General features: G+C 31.3%; 1 protein-coding gene across 1 annotated transcript; it reads right to left on the reverse strand.

The window, feature by feature from the left end:
* Positions 1 to 73: 73 nt before the first annotated feature.
* Positions 74 to 13,445, reverse strand: LOC130657974 (Bardet-Biedl syndrome 1 protein homolog). Its single transcript, XM_057460982.1, has 22 exons — positions 13,374 to 13,445; positions 12,364 to 12,428; positions 11,756 to 11,790; positions 11,344 to 11,401; positions 10,756 to 10,845; positions 9,753 to 9,835; positions 9,577 to 9,618; positions 9,198 to 9,244; positions 8,628 to 8,669; positions 8,448 to 8,520; positions 7,519 to 7,650; positions 6,534 to 6,640; positions 4,655 to 4,775; positions 4,396 to 4,480; positions 3,768 to 3,841; positions 3,010 to 3,079; positions 2,537 to 2,602; positions 2,258 to 2,350; positions 1,794 to 1,927; positions 1,227 to 1,361; positions 998 to 1,084; positions 74 to 604 (listed from the first exon to the last, which is right to left on the reverse strand). Exons 1-22 carry the CDS (start codon positions 13,412 to 13,414, stop codon positions 518 to 520), a joined length of 1,767 nt encoding a protein of 588 aa, XP_057316965.1. The 5' UTR covers positions 13,415 to 13,445; the 3' UTR covers positions 74 to 517.
* Between the last annotated feature and the right edge of the window lie 3,599 nt (positions 13,446 to 17,044).

Below are 17,044 nucleotides of genomic sequence, written 5' to 3' on the forward strand. Positions count from 1 at the left end.
ATAACGAAGATAATTAATTCCTTTTTTCCCCCGAATAAAAATGCAAATTTGTCTACATTTATATATTTTTATAAACATCCAATTTTTACAAATATTTACAAATAAATAAAGTTTCATAAAATAAAAAACTTGCACTATAGACTCTCCTAAAGATTTCCCCGAAAAACGGTAAACTATTTGTCACTGGCTAAAACCACGTTGAAAACAAAACATCAAGACAAGAAGGTTTCGCGGTCGCAAAATTCAACTTAGTGTTAGCATATTTAATGTAAAAAGTTGCTCGCTTAATTGCAACTTGTTTCCTAAATTGTTATTGCGCAAGTTTATTCCAAAATTTCTAAATCCATAAAGATAACAGCGGCGGAGGGTTTAAGGCACTCACGTAAAAATTCTTCTAGTGTATCAAACCCTGTATCAAAATTTGAAATTTTAAAACAAACGTATCCAGCTTTTACGTGATGTCCGTGATGCATGTCCGTGATGGAGAGCATGTTACATCTCTGTAACGGAGAGCCTGCTACTCCATAATAATACCTTCGCTGACTGGCATACTTATAATGGCTGTGATGATTGGGATAGATTGTTCTTTATGAAGAAGATACACCTGAAAATAAATCATTGTAATATATACCAATGACAGAAGAAGAATATTCGAATCTATGTCGTATTCGGGTGGCAACACGAAACCGCGAGAATATTTAAACGGTGACCAATGGCTAACACACTATTGGGTCAAGGACACTGGCTTAGTTTTTGGTTGGATGTAGAATTGTGAATTACTATCTGCTAGTTATTTGCGCACTGGATCAAATATCATCTCTCCCGAAACTCAATTCTTTGTTTTAGGGTTACTAAAAAAACCTACGCCTTGCGCGAATTCACCAATTTTCGGAAGACAGGGTGAACAAATTACAGCGCACCAATCTGTGCGAACATGAACGCATGAGTTGCGTATGTCAACTTGATATGCAGTCATGTTTGTGAATAAGCTACATACTTTGATTTTATCAGCTATTCCTTTATCGCTGATCGCTTCTACAAGTGTGTTGTAGTTAAAAACGCCGCCAGGAAGAACGAACGGTACCTAAAAGATAGAAACAAAAGCAGTTATAGAAATTAAAACATTACAATATCAATCTCTTAACCAGGTCTCTTATCCGACCACAGACCGGAAAAACTGAAAATGAAGTTGCAATACCACAAGGAAGTGTATCAAAAAAACATACCTCGATAACTGGATGTTGTATTTTATACAAGGCATTATCAGCTGAGAATGTGATGAGCAAATCTTTGGAAGGTATATCAGCAGATGTGTTTGATAGTAAAATCATAATTTGAAAGGTCGGTCCCAAACCAAGAACCTAAAAACATCATATCTTAAGATTCATAAGTTCGTTTTAAAATAAACTTTCTGAAACGCTGTTCCAGTTGAAATCTATCACAGGATGTCTAGTGAATTTATTGGATCAAATTTAGGTCATTGAACATCGTGACTTTTTGGTTTTTTGTTTGATTTTTTTCTTTACTTTTAAAAAAGGGTGTTTTTGTGCACCTTAAAAGTACAGTACAAATAGTCCATTCCAACAATTTTAGTGAAATGGTCTACTATATTTTCAGGATTGTCGTGTTCTGTTAGATACCAGTAATAACGATAATATTTTTATTTCCTTTCTCGCTTCAAAAGGTTGGTTAAAAAAAAAAGAAACTGATTTAAGGAGATTTCTTGGTTTTACAAGGATTTTTAAATTTTCCGCATTATTCAATATTATTATAAATAGAAAAAAAAATCATACCTGTGCTGATAGCTTTAAAGGATCATCAAGTGTTGATGAGATTGGATTCATTCTTGTTTCAAGTGTTTTCACAAAAGACCGTGCTGTGTTAAGTCGCAGCTTAAACAAATCGGTCTGAAAAACTTGATGCATAGCTGAAAAAAGAAAGCAAGTACTTAATAACTGGAAGTATTTTTACCAATAATAAAAATAGCCATTAAACAACAACAACAACAACAACAACAACAACAACAACAGCAACAACAACAACAACATTGTAAACAAACAAAGAGACAAAAAAAGCTACCAAAAAACAAAACTGTGAAATTGACAGCATCGAAAAAGTACTCATAACTAATTACAATAATGGATTACACAAGTACTACAGAAAAAAGAAGACACAGCATAAGATTATTGACGCAAATCTTGATGTTGTCAAGTTTCTTAGATCACCTGGTGAAGACATTTAAAAGGAAAACACGAACCTTGCGAATGTTCTCTTTCGCGCAACGCTTGATCAACAAATAATTTCGTTTTTCTTGGAACGTTTATTTTAGCAAGTTGAGCGGCTGGAACACCTAGTAAAGAAAGAAGAATTAGAAGAACAAAGCAGAAACACAACTTCATTGACAGTGTTGCATTCTGACCAAAAAATAAAGATGGCATTTAATGCAAAAAAATTTCACATTGGCTATTTTGTTCCATAGTTAGACCAGAATTTGAAACTTTAAAAAGGAGACGATAAACAAAATATGTCTGCATACCACTGCCCATGTGCATATTCTCAAATTGAGCTGTTCGTTTTAAAATCTTAACAATCAATCCACCACCTAAAAGAAATACTTCTTATCAAAAAGTCAGTCAGTGAAAAAAATACAACAAAACTCCGTTAGTTAAGAACTTTGGTAACTAACTTAAGTACCCGCTAACAAAGATTATGTTTAGCTACCATGTCATAAGAGACAACGCTTAAGTTAGCATTAAGTTGATGATATGCTGTATTTACATTGCGTTTTTTAAGAAGAAGAAATTTTCTTATTTAATTCATTAGACAGAACCCTGCTTATATCACTGTTTCACAAAAAACCTTTTTTCCACGCAACATTTGCTGAAAATTAAAATACATCTTCGTTTTGTTGTACGTTGAAATTCTATTACTTTCTACATGTTTTCTATATTTCAAGAATTTACAAAATCCAAGGTATCAGAGAAACAAAAGCATGCTTAACATCCTGACCTTTTGTAGCCATTACTAAAGCGCCATCTTCACGACCAAACCTTCCGTATCTCATACCAGTAACAACATCCTAAAAAATGTTTATAAATAACGCAAGAGAGAAGTTTATTAAGGTGAATTATCTGCCCAGGGAGATAAATTTCAAAATCAATTCTCTTAAACATTAGCCATCCCAAATTCTAATTCTAATAGAGACTTGTATCCTTTTCTATGATGTAACTTCAAAATATATAGTCAATTCGTCTACTTTTACAAACGTATACAAACACAAAAACAAACCATATGTAACTTATCACAACTTAACTTTCTAGATCCGAATCGACTAACAACAAGGTAAGAAATCTATTTCTGTGTTTGGGGCTATTCAATAATTTCGTACCGCCCAAATTCGCCATATTTTACCCAACTCTCCCTCCCCACCCCTTGTAACGCATCGCAACAAATCTAGTGCCAAACTTCCACCCCCTCCTTGTTACGTACTATTACGAATCTTAACACCTAATTTATTCATTCACTATACTACCAAAAACCTTCATGTAACAGATAATCAGGCAAAGTAGTGCTATATTATGAGAAAAAAATAACATTATCATACACTGAAATAATGAAAAATATCCAAAATACATAAAAATTCTTTGTTACATAACAAAAAAGCTCCCCCCTCCCTCTGAATTTCATCAAATTCCTTAGTTGTCTGATGAATTGCAAACGTGCAGCAAGCAAATATACTTTGTACCCATCTAAAATACAGAACATACCTGAGCATTTATGACATTGCACAGTGATTTGTCTCTATAGACGCGTACTTCTCCATTATTTAAAGCAACAAGCACTAAAAATTTTTTTAAAGTGATCATAGCAAACTCTAAACTTTAAACAAACGTGCGCAATCACAATGTTAAGCTCGTAATTGTATGCCAGTCATTTTTGATGTCAAAGAATGTATTCTGGAACCTGTATGTCGTTTTATGCAATGGTATATTTTCAACCCCTATCGTCAGAGTTAACTTGATGTAGCGTAATCACTCGATTCAACAAATCTTTCCGAAAAGACGCAACATTTCTCATTTACGTTCATTTTTTACATTATTATTATTATTATTACTATTATTTACCCAGGGTAGCCTCTTCAGTGCCTAATAGAACTGTTATTAATAAGGATCCTGCAAAAGAGGTCCTAGTGCATTTAAAGTTTCTATTTGAGCTACGAATAGCATACTTTTATAGTCTTCGGTATAACTTAGTCCGGGTTTAAACCCAAGACCTTGCGCAGTGGAGGCAGACGCTCTACCACAAGGCCACCAGTCTGTATTCTCACGTTTTCCGGTGAAAGTTATGAAGGTACCATATGAAACATGATAATAACATATAAAGTAAATTGCTTACATGCTTTATATCCCTTAGCTTTATGATTGAGCAACGTCATAGTAGTAATGATATCTGGAAGATGTACAGCCCATAGCTTTTTGCCCTACAAAATCAAACTCAAATTCAAAGTGTTAATTGAACAAATTGTTATTATTTTACTTAGAAATACATTGTCAGTGAAAAAAGAGCTTCAAAGCAAGTAAATATCCATTTGGAGCTGAAATATAAAAAGCTGTCCAAAAAAGCAAAATCCAGGTAAGAATCTTAGACGTCTTACCTTGGAAGAAAAACTTGTTATCGTCTGATCCATACACCCAACAACAATATTTTTCCCAACTCTTTCCAATCCAACAATAGGGGACGGAAGCTCGACAACTAATCTTGCAGGATCGTTTCCTCTAACATAAAAAAAATTCTATTTGATGACAATTTGAAGTCATACCTTGGTTGGCTTTCTTTCAAACTAGATTAAAAATAATTCAACTTTACACTATGTTTCTAAGCAGACAGACATTTCGCACTAGTCCCATCTTTTCATTGACACGAAAATGTTTTTATGTAAATCAAACTAGCTTAAATGCTTTAAAATATTTGTGCTCACAGATTTATATTCACATTGTTTCTCTCATTGTTTTATTGCAACAAGAAAAATCAAACAAGAGTTAAAAAAGTTAGAAAACACGAACAATAGAAACTTTAGACAATCCTTTTTTAATATTTTTATTTTTCTTGCTTGAGTTGTTAACTCTCATATTTATATAAAGCTCCACCGAAAACGAATATCAAAATACAGTCTACCCTCGATAAGTGGAACCTCCACGGGACCGAAAAAAATGGTTCCACTTATCGAATGTTTCACTTATCCGAATTCCTTGATAATTCGAACCTCTATGAAACCGAAAAAAAGGTCCACCTATCGAACTTCCCTCTTATCTGAAATCACAAAAGACCGAGGAATTTACGAATAACCAAAAAGGAACAAAAGAAAATGCTTTATAGATATTTACTGCACAGCTGCCATTTTTAAAATGTTACTGCTGATATAGTTTTTATGTTTTCATTACTTGATAGTAATCAAATGTTCCCATTTAAAAAAAGAAAGTTTTGATTAAAATGATTCAAACGTACGGTAGATGATTTTTCTTTTAAAAACGTTTCACTTATATGAACAAATCTTGCTCAAGGGGTCCGCGCGGTTACCCTTACCAACGGTATATAATTTAAATACCCTTGGGTTTGCCGTTATGTGTTATATGTTTTGTTAAGTATTGTTTTATATGTCCACTGTGTATTACGTAGTTGTTGAAAAACTTGTGAGGTAATTGTAACAGTTTATATTGATGTCTTGTAGTAACAAGACGAAATATCCGTTAAAATAAAATAAAAAAATCATCAACCAAACTTCTCGTACTTATTTTTATTGTGAAGTCATATGTCCGAATTAATATATTTAATAAAATAAGAGATGCAAATCCAAGGGAATGGGGAAATTAGTTTCACTAAACGAAAGTTCCACTTACCCGGGTTCTACCTATCGAGAGTAGACTGTACCAATAAAAATACAGAAGGTATGGAAGGAATTTCACATCACACTCATGAAAAAGCCATCTCGTTAAGAAGTTATACTGCCAGGCGAGCCACAAATTTAATCAATTTTTGGGGGTTTTTTGAGATAGGAGAATTAAAGAGATTTTCTGGGAGTCGAAATTTAGGAGAAAAATCTAAAAACGTATAAAAATCATTGTGGGGGTTGTTTTCAGTAGATTTTAACTGACTTTCAGGGCGAAATGAACAGTTACAAATAACCAAACCTTTTCTAACATTCCTGCTAGTGCATCTTTTTTTAAGACGTAATATCATAAACAATTTTTTAGGAGATTTTACAAGAAATCAATATTTGTGGTCCAAATTTTATGTTATTTATGAGATTTTAGGGGGATTCCAATTTTTTTAGGTTTTTAAAGAGAATTTAGGGGGTTTCTTATTTTATTTTTAGATTATTTATGAGATTTAAATGGGTTTCCATTTTTTTAGGTTTGTAAAGAGATTTTAGGAGATGGCCATTCTGTTTATGTTAGTAAGAAGATTGTACAATAAATTCTTCATACAACATCAAGGTAATTGCAATTGATTTTCAATAAATAAACAATAATTACTTTTTCAAATGGTATATCTTTGAGTTTCTACAAGCAATCATGATTCTGTAGTCAACATCAAACAAACCAGAAACAGCCATGAAGACAGGAACACTGGGAATGGACACCTAAAGAGTTTTAAAGTTCATCAGTACAATACAATAAACTAGTAACTGAACTGACCAATCACAACGCATGTTATTTTTAGATTATGGTATTGGTGCAACCTTCCAGCCACAGTTAACGCATAGTAACTTAATGCAATAATGTTGGTTTTATATTGAGGACGTCCTATTATGAAGTAAATTTCGAAGCAGAAATTACATAACAGCTAAAAAATTGAATCAAATGCCCGTTATTGACAAATCGGCTTTAAAATACCAGTAATATATACAAGGTTCTTGTGAATTTTTAGATTTGTCAACAATTTGATCAGATTTTGCATACAGAAAGATTATTTTATAAAGCATCTATTAGTTTATGAATCGTCCAATGAAAATTGATTAGAATTTTAAAACAAAGATTTAAGGCATAATTTATGTTGCTACACAAGCAAGTTACACTACAAATTAAGACTTTTTTGGGGAAAACTGCAAAACTTCTATATTATCTCACTGATTGTTCTTTTTTGTTAATTATTATTAGTATCTTTTAAAATTTTTTACTTAGGATAGCATCTTCAATTCCTGTTAGTACTGCTATCAACAACTGTTCTGCAAAGGGTGGTCCCCAGTGCATTCAAAGATCACATTCAAGCTACAAAAGCTGTGCAAGCACAGCAATCGCCCAAACAGACAATCGCTTAATACATTACAAGGCTATCAGTTAATGGTTGGCATCAGAAAACCCTTCCTCCCAAAAATATCTGATATTTCTTGATATCTCCATTGTTGGTTGTAAATACTGTGCACATTCAATAACATCATCGAAAGCAATCCACAAGTATTAAATCAAGTAAAGGAGACAAGCATGTACAAACCTTTGAGTAAAAAAGGTTACTGCCTACCTTACTAAGGACAGTGAAAGCTTCAGGATCAAGAATACAGATATCCTTGTTTTCTGCACCAACAACCAGACAGCTAATACTGCCTTCATCATTCGAAGTTTTGCGTAATGTATCCATACATGTTACAACAGACTACAAGATGAAAATAAAATTTGTTTACTGTCTCAGCTTCTTTATGTACTAATACTTTGAATAGCTTGAAAAAAAAATTAAATAAATTTGCTATGGAATCTCTCTTAAATTCAAATACCCTCTAACCCACACTGTCTAATTTTTTCTCTTTAACTTTAACTTTATCTTACACAAGCTTTCCGGTCCTAAGCTAGTTGAGAAAAGCTTTACTGTAGTGTAATTTCCTCGTCAGAGAAAAAAGCATGATATTGTACAATTTAATTTAGATACAGGCCTTGAAATTTTAATTATCCATACAAATTAGTAATTGTTACTCATTATCACTTGCAATACAATCATGTCTGATACTGCAAAAAATGAGTTTTTATTAGTAATAATTGTTACGGTTATCATTACCAATATTAATATTCTTCTGTTACAAACTCTAAATATTTGCTATAATAAAATTTTGTCAGTATTATTAACGAGGCTGGCTTTATCAGTGAGGATTTGAAATTACAATTAAACATCAGTTTAACTTTAGTTCTGTTGCCATCAAGAGCACTAGTGGAACCCAGTACTCTAACTACATGTTCACAGTACTAGGACAACTGTTATAGAATATAAGAACAATGCTATCATTAGAAAACCTGCATACTCAAGAATAGAGAAAAAACTGTATGTTTTTAAAGTTAAGCTTTTAAATCATTTAAGAAGTAGAAAATGATTGCTGAACCTACTTAGGCATTACTAAAAATATTCGTTTAATTCAACGTGTCACTGGGTATCAAAGTACATCACATAGATTTTATTCATACCTGTTTTTTCAAAGGTGTGTGCTTGTGGACTGCTGCAAACGGTTCAACTTCTTCTGGAGGTAATTGTAGAAATCTATATGAAAAAAATCCATTGATATTGAGTCCTATTAAATATCATTATCTTACATCAGTGATGGCTTTACCAAACAAATAACCTACAAAATAAAAATTTCTACTTACTTTAAAGATCGAACAGTAAGTACCGACACACCAAGCTCCTCTCTATAAATAAAATCTGTTTTTAGACCACAGCCCCAACACATTAAATATACGGTTGTTGGTCTGGATACCAACTTCAGCATTTTTTTAGAATCCTCTACTGCCCAGGGACCAGATTTAAGTAAATTTTAAAATCCTTCTGTCCCTGGCTGGTAATTTCAACAAGTCACACATAAGAAGAACACACCTTATCATAAATTTGTTAAAACATAATGATCCAAAATCTTTGTCCAATATCATATTTGTAAAAAAAAATCCTGCAAATATATTCTTGGGGAACACAAAATTAAATATTTTGCCAATGAATCACGAAATTACATATAGCAATAATATATTCAGCATTTTGCTAATCCACTAATTTATCCCATCCAACCCATGCTAACATAGAAAACCAACGTTATGCCGAGAACACTGATGATGATGATGACTTAAGGTAGATTAATTTTTGTTCTGTTTTTTTTTATAGTACCTTCATAAATGTAGCAGGGCAAAAAAATATCACAGGTACATCATCATAAAAGTTGTACTTACCGCAAAGACGAAAGCATATCTCTCATGACACTAACATTGATTCTATCCTGAAAATTTAAATATTTAGTTTCACTGTTTTATATTTGATTTATCATGTGCACACTATATTTATTCTAATTAGAGTTAAGGCACGTTCCAGCTTTGTGATATATATTGTTAATTGCAAATTTTACTAGCTAGGACCGGGAGTGTCACACTGGTTTGGTAAAAGGTCAATACCATACTACATCAGGAAAAATAAATTGAATTAAAAGCTTTATACTCCTTTTTATTTAACTAGACAAGGGGTTAAACAACATTTTGCTAAAATAGAGATTTTATTAAAAAAACTAGCAACTGCACATAATTCAGAAATAGAATTCAAGATGGTTTTGCACACCTCTTTGGCTTGATTCCATATGTCATTTTCCACCGGATTCACCTATAATGTAAACAAGTGATTGTTAAGGCAGTAGCATGGAAAGCCAGTACAGTATTAAAAAGGGGCAAATGTATAGTATTTAACAAACATGTTAAATAGGTTACATGTACAGTAATAAATAGGTTTCCAAATACCTCTTCTAATGGTAATGAAAATTTGAAGTATGGCCGTAAATTTTTGTAGATATAGATAAAAGGTCCACTGGCAACAGCAATAGCTAAATAAAATAAATAACACTTTATTCGCTATAATGTATGTTTTTTTATCTGGGTGAATGAAGCAATAAACAATCTGATTGGTTAAAAGGCATTTAATTAATGTGCAACCTGGTTATAATAACTTTGAATACAAACAAAAAATTAAAGACACAAACTTGGAGTTACAATAGTAATGACCTTCTAAATGATAATATATATCTTTATTAGAGTTTCACATTTCACATGCTAAATTAATATTATATATAAATATCCTATCACTCTAGGAAAAGATGAAATTGCAAAGTTAAAAATAAAACCAGATAACTTTTTTTGCACTCTGACTGATGTAGAATTGTGCTTAAAAAGTTTTTAAAAGTCCCCATAATAAGATACATACTAAATGTTTTTTTTTAAAATTGGCAACAACTTTTAACCTTTGTGAGGGCATTTCTCTTGTCAGATTGAAAAATACCACAAATAACCTCCAATATACTTTGGCAATGAGGTCATGAATAGTTACTGATGTTTATCATAATTTCTGCGAGAAGTAACCATTTTAGGTAGTGCGTTTTGCATAACATAGTGTGTTTAATATAAACTTTGAATATAAGTTTTTTAAACATTTCATTAGACAATTTTTATTTACATTTTCAGATTGGACGAGTGTGGAAGTTTAAAATGGATATTTTGAATTTATATTTTTGTTTTTGTAAGAAATATATACTTCAAGGAAATTTAAAATGCGCATTTATAAAACCTGTGAAAAATTCACAAAAGAAAAACATTATTGTAAGGCCTATGCAATAGTTTACTACCATCTTATCAGTTTTAATAATGTCAAAAAACTACAAATCTAAAATTAAACTCCAAAACCCGAAAAAACAACAAAACAAAACAAGCCACAAAAATTTTGATGAAAAAAAAACAAATCTGTTAATACCTGGTGTTTTTGGTTCATTCATATCCATATGAAATGTAACCACAGCAGTAGGAAGGTCAATAATAGAGCTTTCTGTCATTAAAGATGTTCCTAGATAATAAAATTAGAATTTTCAACAGTTGCTACATAGTTGTACGAAATACCATTCATTAAAAATACCGTTCTTAGTCCAGGAGCTGTTTACATATTTTTTTCATGTCATTTTTATCAGAATTTTTAACTAGCTGGGTTGTTCTTTTCATGGCCTAAGGATGTGGAACTACAAGTTTGTAAGCATTTAAGTAGTTTCTTTGTTTCTTCTAATATTTAAGATATTTATTTTGCCATAATCCTCAGGCCTGAAAAATTATAATAGTCCTGTTCCTGGATTGAGATCTGCTTGAGAATTCATTTCCATGTCATTATCTCTATTCCTTTGATTCACTTGAAATACAGGGAGAGATTTTAGGTCAACAACAATAGGTCTATTACTTGAAAAAAAACTATAGAAAACTATGAATAATGTCCATGTTGTTTAACAATTTATTATTCTTTAAAAGTGCATATCGCATAATTATTATTTGTGCATAATGAACTTAAAAATGATACCTTTATAAACTTTAAGCTTCATATTATAAGTCCCTGTTCCGAGATCAGCAACAACTAACTAAATCAAGCAAGAAAAAAAAATAGAAGTAATAAAATTATTGTTTACATTCAATACTTTCAAAACCTTTTAGTGAGAGACATCTTGTCGCAAGTCAGAGTTTATTTTGATGACATGCCCCCCCCCTCCCTTAGGGGTTGATAAATTCTGTGTTTGCATCATTAAATAATTTGAGTGTAAAGTAGTCATTTACACTAATTAATGTGCTTATGTTGAAACACTTTCAAAATCTACAGTGAAGCTTTGTGTCATTTTGGCATCCTAGGAATACCATGTGGAACAACACATATGAACCAGAATAGTAAATGAGGAAAGCAAATTTTAAACTATAAATAATCAAAGAATATCTTTTACCTTATTTTCTCCATCAGCATGCAAGTCTGCTAAAGCTATAAAAAAGAACGATATATTTATATACTATCTCTTTATGTACTTATCTACATACTATATCATTTGTATATTTTTTTACACTATAGGCCTAAGGTCTGATTTCTTTATTATATTTTTTTATTTGAGTCAGTTATTGAGTCAGCGAGTCTGAAAAAAATCTAATAAAAAGTTACGAGAGTCTAGCAAATTTTATTTAATACATTTTTGTGCTAAACAGTGTTTATAAAAACAAAGAATATAGGTAATTATGGGAAAAACCTGTTTTAATACAGTAAAAAAATACTATACTTTGCAACAAACGTGTCCGTTTTATTATTTTTCACTTGAGTCTTAACAAGTTCCCATCATGTTCTCAAATCCTACTATGACACGTGCAGACTTCTAACAGATTTTAAGCACTTATTATTTCAGATGTAAATAAATGAAAAAACTAGCTTGCAACAATGCTGTTAAGGTGGCAATAATTTCACATCAATAAAATGATTATTTTTTTTATTAAGGCTTTCAGACTAAGGAAATTGCACAAAGCAAGAAAAATAGCAAGATAGAAATATATAAAAAATTCCACTTACCAATACATGATGTAAATGTATAAAGTGAAGCCACTGGATTATAATGTGCATCCAGCCATGGATTCCTGGAAGAACAGAAACGAAAATGAGAAAACAAGGAAACTGTAATGCATTGTAATAGACAATGTAATTTATGTAAGTAAAATGTTTATGATGTCGATTAAGAAGCAAACTTCCTGTAAGAAAGTCTTCCAAGCTATATTCTCAGTTATATATTATAATTATTGACATCCTTCCTCTTTAAGTAAGAGCTACTGTTTCCTGTTAAAAGATTGAAAATAAGTAAATTTTGTTTATGTGTTTGCGATGAGTCATATGTATACTTTCCAACATGTTCTCTTAATAAAAAAAATATTTGCTGATCTGCAAGTTAATTTTAGCTCTTTTTTGTGTACTTACCATCAAAATCAGTGACACTCACACCTTTGTAAAGTAATATATTATGCACACAAAGATTTGTGTACAGTAACTTCTTATACCCGCAATAAGTTACGCAAACTTGTTGTACACGAAGTCCTGCAAGTATATACTCACAACAAATGACTCTAACTTTTACTTCTTTTTAAAAATGAAGTACAAGTCCCATTGACCTACCTTCTGGTGGTGTATTCTGCGATCAGAATATTTAAAAGTTCACATAAACCACTTGAACAATGCATTAAAATTTTACTAACTTATAACCTAAAACTTTCATTTTAAAATCAGATGTGAAAGACCATTTCTCGAATGTTGCTGCTGAAGCATTTTTTGCTTGAGGCGATTAATGAACCTTTAAATTCATTTTTGCAACATTTCTACACAACAATTTAACTTTGATTTACTATGTAACTTTCATTATACAGGCAAAATGAGCAAAAAAATTTCTCTCTGCACGAGATCAAATACCAATGCTTTATATTTGATAACGTTATGTCAAAATTGTTGCAATAAAATGATTTTGTCACCTTTAATTAACAAATTATAAATCAAATACAAATGTTTAAAATATTGAAAAATAATTAAAAACTTACGACTTGTTATCTTTTTCTTTTTCTGTAATTTTATCACCCATTATGCATAAATTTGTCAACAAATATTTATATCTAAAAAAATAAATGCCACAGTATATATAATAATTCACAGTGTACAGTATTAAGGTATAGTCACATCCTTAGTGTAACCAGGACATGCTACAATAAAATTAAGATGTGAATTGATTCTTTGTAACCAATTGGCGCATTTAGCAGCACCTGAAATAAATATTTTATCCCTGGCAGTCACAGCTCAATATTTAGCTGGTTGAGTTAATTTTTTTGTTGGTCAAAAAAAATCAAAATGACTAAGTAGAGTCTTCAAAACTACTTTAGGACAAATGTATAAAAACATATTAAATACTATGTGGATAAACACACAATTTTGCTAATAATATAACGTTGATACTTTATTAAAAAATTTCATCCACAATCTCTTAAGGTGGAAAATATCTATATACTTAAAGATACTAATTTGCCATGTTTTTATTATTTCTTTTTCTAGTAAATTTGAGAAGTATTGTTTGCAGACATTTTAGTGTATGAAAAGTCTAATTTTCATCTAGAAATGGAAAATTTTATGCTTATTTTTTCAAGTAAATCAAGAAAGTGAAATAGCTTTTCTAAATGTTTGCTTCATAATATAAAACTTTTTATCAATAATAAAATAAAATAATTTAAAAAAAAAAGTTTGTGTTACATTATAAAAAACATTTGTTTTAAAATAAATAAAAAAGAAGAAAAGTTTAATTTAAAGACTGACAATCAAAACAGCGTTTAATTAAATAAAACTTGACAGGGTTGGAATTGGAATGGAAATAATAAAATAATATCTTGAATTTCACACTGTTCTTTTTGGCTTGCTTTTTCTTTTCTATACAACTTCGAAGAGGAGATGTATTTCCTTCGCTGTGTTTTACCTTTTGATTCTGTTTAAAAAAGTAGCTGCAGGTAAAAACATCCGTGTTACTTTCTCTACTTAGTTTTTTTTCCTCCTTATTCTATTCGCCATTGTTTTTGGAGACCAGAAAAAACAACACAAAAACAGAAAAAAGAAATCACAGCATTGTCTTATGGTTATTAATTATGATAATTAATGCTTACCACGCTCTTTCTTTTTTTATTAGCATGATGGGATTATTGTATATTTTAGGCAAAAATGCCCAACAAGAAGAATACTCATTGTGATAGTTGAAGATAGTTGAAGCACTATGGAGATAATTAAGTTAAGAGCACAAAAGGGGCATTTCTGAAAATTAGGTATTCTAATTGTCTATAGATCTGATACTGTCTCCACAAGGAAACGACTAACTGCTTGAACAAAAGAAAATAATTAAAAAGTAAGACAGCTAGCGAGGCAAATGTGACTTTAAAAACAACAACAAAAAAAGGTTGGTGCTGCAAAGATGTCTGATTTCAGTAAGTTAAAACATTTAAATAATAAAGAATAACACAGAAACTTCGATTGATTTATCTGATTTATGATGTTCGGAACATTGTTGATACATTTATAAAAGCATTACGATGGAAACACAGCCACAGATGCTCTCCCTCATTCATTTTTTTTGTAATGGCATGAATCCAGCAACCAAGTGATCGATTTTGCTGTGCATTTATTATCGCATGATTTGTGTAATAAAATACAATGGCGGTTCTGTAGGCAAAGAGAATTTGGGGTGAGTTTGTTATTTCTATGAAACATTTGAACATGTTCTGGTTGTTAGTTTTCAATAAAATTTTTAGGATAGTGTTTTCTCATGTACATCTTTCAATTTTTACAATAAAATAGGCACCCCAAAAATATTTGCCAACAGGGTGATTACTCCCCTTTAAGTTTTAGGGATGAAAAAGCAAGGAAATAATGTGGCGAGTGGAGTTACCAGATCGTTGCTAGAGCTGTTTGGTTTAGATAATTATGTAATTAGGCTGGTATTCAGCGATTTGGTTCAGCTTTGTTGCCGTAGTGATGATTGACATTTGGCCTAATTGATGAATCACATTTGTACCACATCCGCCATTTTTAAAATTTGGCTGGATGAAAACAAACCTAGTTCATAGGGGAAGAATGCTAAATATTGTGGAAATGGAAGAATAATTAGCTAACGGGAAAGCAATCACTAGAAAAAATCTGTCTTGAAATGATGCTTTATCTAGATTTTGATCTAAAAAATATCTTGCTCAAACTTTCTAACGTTGTTCTTAAAACTCAAAAATGTGTCTAGCTCTGCACACTCTTTACCTAAAATACGAAAACAAATTGTTATGACGTCAAACCGAATCACCAAATACGCTAAGTAGATAGCTAGAGAAAAACTTAAAAATTCCCTTATTTTGCTGTAAAATGATGATCACATGGCCATACAAAATGTAGATATTTATACTTGGTTTTAAAAAAACTGAAACAAGCCCCTATTAATTTTAAACAATGTTGTGCTGCGTTTTAAAATTATCAAAACGGGATAGCTAAAGCTAGCTATCAGCGTGTGAAATCCAGCCAAAAACATTGCCGTGGTATGGAGAAGAACATGGCTAGCTATAGAGTTAAGACAAGTTCCTGAAGTGTCTAAAATAATTAAAGCCCAAGTATGTCTACTGCTGTTCTGCAAGTATATATATCCAAACAACCAACAGCAACAAAAGAAAAACAATAACAACACATAATGGTTTATTTGGAAGCCGTCCGCCGTTTTTGTTTACATTATCGGGGAAAATTCGGAGAAAAGTGGCCCAACATCTTGAAGTTAATTTTCCCTGTACACTGTTTGATCCGATATCTCGATTCAGTTGTGGTGGTTTCTAACTTTCTGCCTCGGGATTTTTTTTCCGTCGGACTCTCGTCGCCGTTTTTGCTCTTCGTAATTTGAACATTCCTTTATTCAATCAATTCTTCTAAATTGGAATATTTTAAATACACCAAACTCGTCCCCAGGGCTCCTTTTCTCTTTCTGCAATCTCGGACGGCGAGAAAATAAGTTGAGCCCCTAACATGCAATGCGTGCACAAAAGTGAAGCACGCAGAAAGTTTATTATGACACATCATTGGGAAGCTTATAATTCATAAAGATTTAATTTAAATAAAATATATATATATATAAATTTGGATGAAAACAGGGAAAATGTAAAATAACAAATATTTCTTTCTGTTCTTTTAAATAAAATCTAATTTTTTTACAAAGTTACCAATTCTCAAAAACAATTTTTGCTTGATACACGTGTTTTAGGCTAAAAGATACAAGCATTTCTGGACATATAGAGCTCTTAACGGTGTCTGTTTCTTCTTAAAAACGTATTGGTAAATTTTATTACATTGCTTATGTCAAAAGTACAATGGAGAATCACAATAGGCAAATGCTTGTATCTGTAAAATCGAAAGTCGGCAACTTAAAAAATGCGTTCGATAATTTTTACGTTTCCAAGTTTATTTTATGACAAAAGATAACATTCCTTAATTTATCTGGTTATCAGAGAATATATACGTTTATTTTGCGGTTGAGGAAATATAAACAATATTCTCAACAATGTGTAACAACTCCGAAATTTTTGTTTTTTGAATCGCGCAATTTCAGACAATAAAGCATGTATTGCAAGAAAGCACGATGACGACAATTCGTATCTAACAATGAAGACAATTCATATCTAACGACGACGAGAATTCGTATCAACGACGACGA

This window comes from Hydractinia symbiolongicarpus, chromosome 9, assembly GCF_029227915.1.
Source record: "Hydractinia symbiolongicarpus strain clone_291-10 chromosome 9, HSymV2.1, whole genome shotgun sequence".
NCBI classification, from domain to species: domain Eukaryota; kingdom Metazoa; phylum Cnidaria; class Hydrozoa; order Anthoathecata; family Hydractiniidae; genus Hydractinia; species Hydractinia symbiolongicarpus.

Bases quoted from the DNA above. Each gene is read 5' to 3' on its own strand.
- LOC130657974 (XM_057460982.1), bottom strand. From the start codon at position 13,414: ATGGGTGATAAAATTACAGAAAAAGAAAAAGATAACAAGTC. The intron at 11,402-11,755 runs GTAAAAGATATT...TGCTTGATTTAG, and splicing joins ATGCTGATGGAGAAAATAAG to TTAGTTGTTGCTGATCTCGG. The intron at 4,481-4,654 runs GTAAGACGTCTA...TTGATTTTGTAG, and splicing joins TAACAAGTTTTTCTTCCAAG to GGCAAAAAGCTATGGGCTGT.